Source organism: Pterocles gutturalis, unplaced genomic scaffold, assembly GCF_000699245.1.
Source record: "Pterocles gutturalis isolate BGI_N339 unplaced genomic scaffold, ASM69924v1 scaffold17022, whole genome shotgun sequence".
Lineage (NCBI taxonomy): Eukaryota > Metazoa > Chordata > Aves > Pterocliformes > Pteroclidae > Pterocles > Pterocles gutturalis.
Window position 1 is genome coordinate 95059 of NW_010113159.1, and position 12163 is coordinate 107221.

General features: G+C 36.3%; 1 protein-coding gene across 1 annotated transcript in view; it reads right to left on the reverse strand.

Annotated features, from left to right (window-relative positions):
- The window catches only part of TTN (titin), a gene marked incomplete at its 3' end in the record, with an annotated part of 102830 nt that extends 94462 nt beyond the window's left edge, over positions 1 to 8368 (reverse strand). Inside the window, exons 1-4 of the mRNA XM_010074370.1 lie at positions 8157 to 8368; positions 5895 to 5998; positions 1494 to 1697; positions 510 to 797 (exon numbers count right to left, since the gene is read on the reverse strand). Of these exons, the coding sequence (XP_010072672.1) occupies positions 510 to 797; positions 1494 to 1697; positions 5895 to 5985 (583 nt within the window). The remainder of the gene's footprint in view (positions 1 to 509; positions 798 to 1493; positions 1698 to 5894; positions 5999 to 8156) is intronic.
- Between the last annotated feature and the right edge of the window lie 3795 nt (positions 8369 to 12163).

A 12163-nucleotide genomic window follows, 5' to 3' on the forward strand; every position in this document is an offset into this window, starting at 1 on the left:
CAAAACACAGATATTGCAGATTCTTCAGAATCTGTCCTGGATCTCAAATGACTACAGTCTGGAAGCCTGACTGAGGTGAAATCCAAGCAAGACTGCTCTGAGTAGAATGATTCACTGCTACAATTCTGCTCTAAGAACTGTCTTAATCCTTACCAGGCTCATTTGGAAGACCATGTACAGTTGTGCAGTCTAACATATCTATTCTATCAAAGCCAGCTTACAAATACAACTTTGAGAAATCTACAGAACAAAATGAGAATAATTGAAAGTATCCCACACGTTTTTTCTGTCTACTGTATCCTCAGTTTAAAGAAGACCCATTCTGGAGAAAAGGTGCTTTTAAATTCTTAGACAAAAACCTTTGGTAAATCTCAGCAAAGACACTGAATTTCACAGCAAGTCAGTAAGTCTTGAGAAAGAAGTTGTAAATGAACTTATTGATGAAACTTTGATGAAGTGGTACATATTGTACCATTACAACAATGAATGCTCTTATTTTCATGGGTTACCTTGAATTAGCAACTCAGCTGTCGAAGTAGCACGTCCCACATTATTTGTGGCATTTACTGTATAGGTACCGGAGTCTTCAGGATATGCTTCTGCAATTATTAAGCTGTAAAGGTCTCCTTCTTGTAAAATTTGAAAATCGGGGGAGCTTTGGATTTCTACTCCATCCCGATAGAACTTCACCACAGGTGTAGGGATTCCAGTCACTCTCACATCAAGTCGAACTTGACTTCCTTGCCTTGCAGTCATGCTCTGTAGTCGTTGTGAGAAGTTTGGTGGTGCTGTTCCAGCTGCAGTTTTATTGAAGAAACAAATAGAAAAACAATAACATCTGTTAAAATGAACTGTAAGGGCTAGATATTTTAATTACTAGAAGTGCAAAACGTCTATTTTTCCTTCACATGCTACTGACAGATGATGCTACCTTCTTAAACATTCAAAACATTAAGAGTTGATTTGCCAAAATGCAAACACCCTTAGCTTTCTTCATCTGTTTAAAATTCCTGATATTTCTGGTTATACCCACAACTGCAAGTGTTTCTAGAATTAGAGATGCATTGATTATAACCACAGGTAGTAAGCGCAGTCTCTGGGGTATGGCCCTTTATGTGAGCTTTCCTGTTAAATATCGTTTATATCATTGAATATTAAGAGCTCCGTCCTGCCGAACTTTCTTTTATGCGTAGTTTGAATGTAGCCATGTGAGCAGAAGTATACAGAGATAAGCCAGCAGTTTGTAATTGTGACTAAGAGTTTATAAGATCAAGATTAAACTTTATACGGTTAAGGTGTAAAGGATGCTGTTAGAAATTACTGGTGAGAATATACACTGAATTCTAGACTGCTTTAGGAAACAGAATTTGGTTTGCTATTTCTTGCTAATTGTGTACTTCAAATCCAAACTTTTTCATTATATGTGACATTTCTGCTCTCTCTGTCATTCTCAAATTGCTAGCAGAGAGATGTGCCTTTCTTTAGCTTGATACCTGTGACAAGTAGCTCAGCAGTACTAGTTGCTTGCCCAGATCCATTGGTGGCTTGTACGGTGTATCTTCCACTGTTTGCTTCTGTCACGGAGGGGATCACCAGTTTAGCGCGGCCATCACTAAACGAGATCTGCACACCGGGCAGAGTTGCAGCAGAGAGAACCTGGCCATCCCGATACCAGCTCACCTCAGGAACTGGGAAACCTAAAGAAAAATGAAGACAAAAGGAGATTAAAATACTAGGAAATGCAAGATATCCAAAATTACCATAATACTCACATATACACAGTCATAATGGAGTGCAATGGTATAGGCACAGATCTATGATTATATGCCCAGTGACCCAGTGGTAAAGGAATTTCTTTTTAGAAGGGTCTTTAAAATACACAGAGCAATAGGACAACTGCACAGGCTACTGCATTTAGGAATAAGGAACGGAAAGCAGTGTTTAGCAATCCTGTAGAGGAAAAAAGGTTCATCAAAATTATCAGTGGGGTCACTTGACGCATGCAAGGTTTTTTTTATTTATTTGCTAATATTTAAGTAGTATTGCCAACAAAATTATCCAGTCCAATAGTTTGCAGATAAAGTAAAAATTGGAACTTCAAAACAAGTTAAGTGGTTGCCCTAACACTAAATAGTTTAGAAAATGAAGTGACAGAAAAAGTGACTGTTGCAGACATTAACATCAAGTGCTATTAATTGGTGTTTTTTTTTTTTTCTTTTTTTCTGGAGGGAATTCTGAGTTTGATGGAAAGTAGTCAGACAGAATCAGCAGATCCTTTGTAGTTCAAATATATTATTCTTTTGTTGTCAGGGTCATGAGCAAGACTCTTCTGGTCAGGAGAGTTTAATCTTTATCTACAGCTGGTTTTTTTTAGCCTTAAATGGTGATTTTAGATTCCTAATGGAAATTCTCTTCCCAGTGTTCTATTCAGCCAACTTTATTGAGCAATTCAAATCCATTTGACAAACAGGTAAAATTTTTTATATGAGCCACATAAGGAGAACATCTAATTTTAGGAGACAGTTCCAGCTCAAAGTCCTTTTTGTAGTTCTAGAACACCATTTCTCCAATATGAAAATCCCTGCAAATTTACTTCATTTACTCCTCCACCCAAGCCAAATCACCAACTGCACTGCACGGCAGCTCAGGAATGAGATCCGAGACTGTGCTTACTATAGCTGCTCTAATTTTCCCAGTTCCACTCTCTGTGGTTTGGAAAACCCCAGGACCACAGAATTCTACTTCCTTTCTAGAGTATTCCTCCTATAAACTCATTTAATTATTTGGGGTTTTAACGTGCCAGGAATATGACTGTGTGAGACTAAAATGAAAGAGAAGCTGAGATATGTAGATTGATGCTTTTACTGGTTGTCTGCAGTCACACCGGACTTGGTTAGGAAAGTTTTGAATTTTACTCATAGTTGAAAAACTGATTTTTAGATGTATGTAAAATAGAAACACACACACAAAGAAAGAGAATGTTGCCGGTTTTAGAGAGGATTATAAAACAAAAGGGTAAAAGTACATTTAAGCATTCTTAATTTCACAGATGGAAGTTTTCAAACATCCCTGATGGTGCTGGTAGAACTCAATTTTGTACTACTGGTATAGGACAACTTGGGCATTATCACCATAAACATAACAGTATCCAGCAGATCCCACTGATTTCATCCAGAGCTATGTGTCTTCAACATTTGTGCAAATGAGTTTCAAAATGTTTTAAGCTAGGCAGCTAGGTGGCCAAAAATCATATTGTCAATAGTGAATTTATTTAAAAATTGCCAAAATGTTTTATTTCTTTGTGCAGCACCATATGATGATTAGCAAACATGGGAGTTTGCATGGTAGGTTGAACAAGGCCTACATTTTTAAAAACAGGGTCTATTTTGATGTCTCAAACTGGTATGTTCAAGGGATCCAAACTTAGAAGTTATTCTGAAAATCTGAGCCCAAATTCATATTAAAAGAAACTCAACTTCACAAATTACTAGCACTCCATTAGTCCCACACCACAGAGCTTGGAACTAAAAGGTAAGGTCTACCCTAGATTATAGGTATTTTTGCCTGGACTATATGGAGTAGGGACATGCCAAATTACACTATGATTTGAATATTAATTATTAGGATATTATTTTTCTTTTTAGAACTGTCCTTGAGTTTTTTTGAGCTTTATCACCAAAAAGAAAAAAATGAAACTGAAGTGCCTCAACTTCACCGCTTAAATAATTGAATCCAGCGAGATTGTCCTGACAATGACATGACAGGAACTGCCAACCTGCGTACAATCTATGTGCTGCTTTCAACAAAATGCAAAGTATAAAGGTTGGCTTGTATTGGGTAATACCTGAAAATTACCTTAAGTTAAGCGGAGTACAGGTTAGTTCTTTATGAACAAATTCAATACTTGATCAGTACCGTGAGATATGAGGATGGGCAGAGTTCTAATGTCAGAAGCACTGCAGACTTTCCTGACAGGGACGTGCTGTCTCATGACCCTTCAGCCACTGCTTGCCCAGCAGGGCTCCCCCTGTGACGATGTCCGAGCTGCTCTGGCATTTACTGCTTTTAATCACGGGGTTTGTGTGTTCTGCACATTCTGAGCACTGGGGGAGGTACTGGGTATTTTTGTCTGATGTCTAACCTTTGTAATGCAACGCTTAACTCACACTCTGATACAACAGTACAATTCATTTGTTCTAGTTTACAGACTGCAAAATTGCATCTGAGGTGGTTGCTAAACACTTCTTGGTACTCTTAGATTAACTTGGCTCTTCATGTTTGAATTGTGGCTTTGTACTAATACTTGACTTCTCTATAAAAGGACAGTGTTATCAGAGATAAACAGTCTGAAGTTCAAATTCACCATAATTCATGACAGATAGGAAGGGCAGACAATGTAGCAGAATAAAGCTGTGTAGTCCATTATTTATGCAATTAGTCCAAGAAATAAAACTTTCACTTTTTTTATTCGTTAGAAAAACTAAATGCCAAGCCACCATCAGATCTGTCAATCTTGGTGGATACTTTTGGGGCAGGAAAGATATTCCAGAATCCCACAATGTGAATGAAAGCTAACAGGAGATTGCCTCACATGATATTTGGGGCTAAAATACAAATATGGTTTATGCTATTAGAAAAACTGCTGTATCTCCTCTTAGTAAGAAATCAAGTTCCCCTGTCAAGTACTCCATAATATCACACAAATTAAAATCACACATCGAGATATAATATTAGCATCCTAACTAGTTGTGATTATATATTTATGTATTTGTAATAATAGTATTGCAATCATCAGTGGAAAGAAACTTTTCACAGAAAATTTACAGTGTACAGACAACAAGAGAAGGTCAGGGCAATTAACTGAAGTAGAGGGCCAAATAACAGTATAAGGCATGAAAAAATATCATGGATGTAGACTACAGGACATGTTAAAATGTCTTTCATGAACCTTGTGTGAGCCAGTGTTATCCAAAAGGACCAAGGGATGAATTACAGTGGACCATAGATGTCAGAGATCTTTATAGCTGAACAGATCATGTGTTTGCACCTGTCACAGAGCATCTGGGTAGTGTTTTATGGCATGTGGATCATCACATTGCTAATGCCTGTAAGACAATATAATTCCATCAGCAGGAAGCCATTTCTCCTTAGTCACTATTGAGGTCAGAGGCACTCTTAGAACAGGGTGTTGGTCATCTGGGAAAGTCCTCTTGGGGGTTTGCATGGGGTCTTGCACAAGATAGGGTGTTTTAATAGTGTGTAGACTGGCAAAATGAAATATCCCTTAAAATTATGTAGCATCTTTAAATTGTATAAACAAATTATATTAATCCACCTTTGTACTACCATCATGATCACCATACGCACCTACTATCTAGCAAACTAGGGAGTTCTACCCTCTTCAGTGGCCACATGGACCTAGATTTTGTGCTTTTAACCCTCCTGACAGAACTCTAGAATTAAGCAAACTCAAGGGCACAGAAGGTAGAAATACACCTTAGCCAGATCATCCAAATAAGATTACTCTCTCTGCACCCATATGAAGTTCCCTTATTAGCACAGTATGTATTTCATGCATACACTTTTAATGCTATTTTCCTCCAGTTTTGATGATTCTAACACAGATGAGAATTAGACACCAGTCTCATTGGCAGGATGATTGGCTATTGCCTGGGAAGCCTTGTAACTTTATGCAACAGTTTTGTAGATATCTGACAGCACCTCACAGTGCTGATCAGCACCATATGGTGAGGATGTATATTCACATTTCAACACTGATCTTTACCCATTCAGATCAGATTATGACCTATGAAAAGTGTGACTGTCTTAGCATAAATGTTACAAGAATAATAATAAAAAATAATCAATCTTGCAAGAATGAATCAAAACCTTACCACTAATATGAGCCTCAAAGGTTGCGGCACTACCCTCCAGTGCCACAACACTTTGTAATGGCTGCGTAAATGTTGGTGCTTTTGTTGTCATCTTTACAGGCACTCTGAAAGCAACAAAAACATAATTAGATGTCAGTGGTGAAATTATTATACTCACATTCTTCTTGGTAGATTTTAGCAATATTTGTAATTATTTTCATAACAATTTACTCTTCTCAGTTTTAAATCACATTGTCAAAACCTACAGTCTTCACATTTCACCATGTCAAAGTTATACAGCAAATTACTTTTAGGGCACACTTGGCTGAGCTGGATGTGAAACTGTTATATTTAGTGAAGCTGTGATCTGGCATTACAAGTATGCAGCCAGAGACCAAGTTCTGCTTGACTCATTCCATGACCTTGTGCAGGTCATCTAATTTGTCCATTAATCTCCTTTACCTAAAGAGAAAACAATCTCCATGTAAAGATTTTTTTGAATGATTTGAAAATGTTTTGTTAGTTCAAAGCATTTGCATTCTCTAATGGGAAGACAACTAGGTCACTAAGTAGCAACTGAAAAAAAAAATCTGAATGTCTGCAACCTACTTGGCTTTAAATAATTAAAAAAATGCTAGGAGGCTCTCTTTTAAAAGCAGTCTGCAAGCAGTAAATAATTTCATTTTACACAGAAGCATATTGGCCTTAAATATGCAGATAAAATTCTACTCTTTCTTAGAGAGTATCTCAGTGGAATTTTGAATATGAAGACAGCCACCTTCGAAATGTGAGCTAGGAGATAAAGTAGCCACTGACACTGATGGTTTGAACAACTGCAGATGCATGTGAAATCTGAAAGAAAAATAGTTTTCTTTCTCTTCCTATGCCAGCAGGATCTTGTGGCAAAGTTTCTGTATCAGAATTATTTTATATTTGCATGAATTTATGATGCTGAATTACGCAGGTTTTTAAAATGCAGCTAGTATCTTCTTAATAGTGTCATACATGTATTGAAGTTACACCTTTTCTCATTAAAAAATTCCCCTGAGAGCATATATATAATGTCTTACTAAACAAGGGTTAGCCCCATAATCTTTTAAAGTCAATCTCACACATTTAGTGTTGCTTACATTGGATTTTGTGCCTGATTTTGTGATAGTCTCAGGCTTAACTTAAAAATTGAGAAAGTAAAGTATCTCACTGTGAGCTAATTTATGTTAACTGTTCAAAGGGGTGAAAATTCTTCATTATATCAATTCCTTCATTGAAATCAGTGCCTGATGTCTACATAGAATAAGTGCATAAGGGCAGAACTGGATATTGTATTGGGATTTTGAGCTGCTTTTTATTGCCTTTACTGGTTATCTGGATACTTGTTCCAGCTTGACAGAGGAACAGCCTTTTATCAAAGCTTTTCAGCTTCAAAGGTGGGAGGAAATGAGTTCAAATTAGAAAGAAATGACCAACATTTCATCCTAACACAACACTAGTTTTCTGAAAGGAAGATGAAGACAATTGTCTGTCACATGTAATTCGCTAAGACCTACTTCAGTTATAATTATATTTTGAAGCTCAGCTAAAATATATGGAAATAATCTTACAATTTAATTAAACATTGTGAAAGCTTACAAATATATGTAATTTCCTGACTCCAGAATAGATTGGAAATTATTTAATTATTTAGAATTGCCACTGAGTTCACACCAAGTTTATGTATTTCATTGTCGAGGCAAATTTTGATGATCGGATCTTATAAGGCTTTTTGTATAATTAGAATTGAAAGTATGCATCTGAAATGTCATGTTCCAGAAATAACCTACCCAGCTATGAATGACAGCAGACAAGTGTTCCAGAGCTGCCATGTAATTGATACCTCAGCTGTTGATTCCCTTAAAAAGTCATCAGCGCTTAGCTGATACCATATGCATTTTATCAGAGCTATTCTTGGAGCTTCTCAGTTTATCTCTCAGTAGCATAACCTTGAACACTCCCAAGAGAAAGGAGTTTTTAAGTTAAGCAGATGTTTCCATGCACTTTCAGAATCTTAATTTATATAGTCTTTAACAATAAATATACTGGAAAAACTTTTTGCTGAATGTCTGAATGTTACCAAAATTTGCTTCCAGAAATTTAAAACATAATCTTTCCAGAGAATTTAAGTGTTCCATGTCTATACTTTGAAACCTATACCCCCCTGTGAGCAAATCTATAAGTAACACATCATATCAGAGTTATTAATGACTGATAAATTGCTCATTACACTAGCAGAAACATGCTACTAACCTGATTTCTCAAAGTGCCTGTAAGAGTGGGCTAAGCCCAACGAAATCTTCTTGAACGACGTCCTTATCCAGAGTAAGATTTTTTTAGACAATCCCAGCATGAGAATTGTAGAGCCTCTAATCATAAAAACAAAACTACACAGTCTTGACAGTGTAGTTTTGTTTTTTTGCAATCCCTACACCCGAGGCGAGGCGGGGAATGCACGACTGCTCAGAAGTGCTAACATAGTTGTTTTGCTTTATATACCCCAGCTCTGCTGACAGGTCTGCCTCATCATGTCAGTGCCGGTTCTGATTGGTTTCCTAAAAGAAAGTATCGTGTGAGAGGGGATCCACTCTGTGTAACCATACACCACCTGTTGCTTTGATTGACAACACTAAGTTTGGAAGCACAAAAGGGATTCACTGAGGAAAAATCATCTGTTCCAAAGACTGATTTATAATTCAATTTTGCTTATAACATGCAGTTTACAAGCCATTGCAAATTTCTGTCATAAGCACAAGACAAAGAAAGTAATAAAGAAGCATTTTAGAAGAGGATATGTACAAGTCAGAAGTAGTCATATCATTGAGATTCAGCCTTACTTTCATTATAAAACATCCAAGAAGCTACCAAATGCATCTGTCCATCACCACACTAAATAAGTAAGCTGAGCTCAGACATGTGGCTGCACACTATGAGAATACACTGTTTAAATTACTTTTTTCCATAACTTTGAATTCTAAAATTGTGTTTGGTAGTATATAAATTTGGTGCTCTCCGTTTGTCTCCTTCACAATTTTTTTGTTGGATATTCCAAGCAGTTAAGCTTAACAAATAGCATACATACTGAAGAAATACGAATTCTGTGAAAGTATAGTAACAGACAACTACTGTAATTTTTCAAAAAGGCAGATTTTAAGTCTAGTGGCTTTTTTCTAGACCTGTGGAGGCCTTGTACAAACCACAGAGTTAATCACCCATAGAATAGCATATTAGTTTGTGAACTTGCACTAGCCCAGCTTCATCAGCCAATGCAGCTAATTGTACCATTAGACTGGTTGTCTCTGAAACAGAGGTCAGACTTAGAAGACTACCCTTGTCTACAGCTGGAATCAGAAGTGTTTTGCTACAACACCACATCTGCCTGTTTCCATTGTTCACTTCTTATTTAAAAACACTTTTCCTTCCATATGAAGTGGAATATGTATAACATATATGTAGCAAACTCTTTAAGCACATAACTGGCTCATAAGACTACTTATGTGCTTAAAGTCAAGTATGTGCTTAGCTGTTTTGGTAAAGGGAGGACTTCAGTCTGCCGTTTCCACATTGAAAACGATCTCTCAGAGGATATCTAGAGAAGTAAACACAGGCTGCAGTTTTTTACTAAAAGCTTCACTTGTGCTTGAAAACAACCTGAAGGAAACCTCCAGCAGGAGCTCCAGACAATGCCAAGGAGAGAGAATACCACCACTATGATTCCTGCAAGAGGGGTATTATACTATAATTTGCATATTTGAAAGAAACAAGAAAGGAGATATTTCTGAGATGTCATAAAATAACTTCAAAAATTTGATCTGCCATTTAATTTGTCCATGCCATAAGGTGTCAACCTAATGGCTACTCTTGGCATACAGCAGTAACAACAGCAACAGAAACTGGAGGAATACTCTCTACACTGGTGCTATCTGGACTCTCACAAAGCTTGAAAGTCAGAGTACAATGGCTCGTTTTTCACTTTTTTTTTTTTTTTTTTTTGCAAATAGGTGTCAGAGAGCCTGATCTCTCTGTATAAGACTTAGTATGATAACAAATGCAACTCTACACATTAGTGGAGAGGACAAGTTACCTTCTACTAAGACACAAAATGTCCAAAGAAATCTGTGTAAAGGGTATCTAATTTATGATTCTAAACAGCAACTTGCTAAGTTAGCATATGGTTGTTTTTTTCTGCAGTTGAACACTGAAATATTCAGTGAAAAATCAGCCTTGGAGAAAGAACACAAGCTAGTAGCTGCAAACTAAATAAACGCAGCCAGCTTAATGACAAAGTCTAAGTCAAATAAACAGTGAAACAGTCTATGAACATGTGATAATTTCTAAATTATAGAAATGTGCAAACTGTCACTCTTTATGTTATGAGATGGCTGGTAGTTCAAATTTTTTGATGTCAATCAAGTAAAAAACAATTGATGACAGTAACAGAAAGTTACAAGGAAAAAATTTTGCCAACAAAATATTTAAAAAATAGCAGGTAATCTTCAACACAATAAAACATAGTGGTGTGGACACCAGCAACCTCTTTGTATGTGATTCACTTTGATTAATTCTAACAATCCTACGGACTCAATGAGTGAAACTGCACAAAAGGAACAATTACTTTAGTAGGCCCACATGAAGACGCTTTGAAAGGTGGAGACTCTAGTCAGAGCTTGAAGACAATTCTTTCTTGAACACTGAAAGCTTCAAACTGCCACTTTGGTACAATGTCTTTTATATCTCTTTTCATATACTATTTTCATTTCACTCTGTCCCCCAACCAAATATGCAGAACCAAGGGAACCATAAAATAAATCATTTGGTCGCTTTAAATAAAACTCACCAATAAGATACTGTCCTAGATCCTTATCGAACAGACAAAACATGACCTGAAATGTATTTCCATATTATATCCTTGCTGAATTTCCAGTTTTCTAAAGTCTACTTTTGAAAAAAAAATTTGATTTCCCTCTCTCCTCCCACCCACCTTCATTCTTCAAACTTAGAAATAATTAAAAAATTCTTCTCTTAGCTGTTAAACCATTAAATCCTGACCTGAAATCAAAACACAGTCCTACCACCTTCATCAACTCCCTTTTCCCTGCAAATGCTATAAAAAGTACTTAATAACAACACCTTCAGTGCCTCAAATAAAGGCTATAAAATGCATTATATTCACAAGAATATCCATGTTTGTGTGCTGTAACTGGCTTCTGAAAAGCTGCAGCATTTTCAGATGCTAACATCTCTTATCTGAGCTATTGTAACAGATTATGCAAGCTATATTCATCTTTTTCAATACAAACTAAAACTTGCTTGCAGAAAACTGTTTTACTTGTCACTGAAGAATGCACTGTCAGTTGCTCCCAGAGCAGAAAGTATAACAGAGGCACTAAGCAATTTTTGAAACTACTTTAACTATTTCACATATGAACAACTTACTGGGACCTATGACTAGATTTGAATGAGTATGGAATAGTTATCAGGGTCCATATTCAGTAACCTCCTGTTGATAGTTATCACTTACATAATCTTCTTGGAAATATCTAAAGATGACATTTACAGACATCACTTTTCCCAAGTTTTCCTTGTATATTATTTATCTATCATCCCCACATATTTCCATATGCGAAATGAGGAAGGAATAAATACATTACTTACTCAGCACCTCACCATAGAAAGCAGGGCCCTACTACCAAAACCTGAGATCCTGAGTAAAGAATATCTTTACTAACTGTTCCACTTGCTTCCACAAAATAATAATTAAAACCATAATACTGGGGACAAATTTTAACTAACATTGAGCTAGTCCTTAGAATTTAACAGATACTTACTTTCAAATTTCATAGACCTTTTAGCAAATTCATGGGCGTCTGTAATTTATAAAATGAAAAGAAACAAACACACCATGTTTCATAATGGATCCATTCCCTGGGAACATTTGGAGCAATAGTTGTGTTCCTCATTGGCAAAATAAGGTTCTTGGGGTTTTTATCTGTTTATAAACACCACTTTCTACTATCTTGTAAGAAAACCATAGGCAAGAACAGATATACAGATTTCTGTTTTGCCTCATATTATTTAGAAAAACATTAACTTTTTTTTTATAAGTAAAGTCGTATTGTGTGAATCAAAGGAGAAAAAAAGCCCACCTCAAATATTAAAGTTCAAGTTGTTCTTACAGGCTGACAATCAAGAGAAAAAGCAAGAAGAACCCAATGCCTTATATATGCTGATGATGCCATACTTACGGATTCCAGCTCATA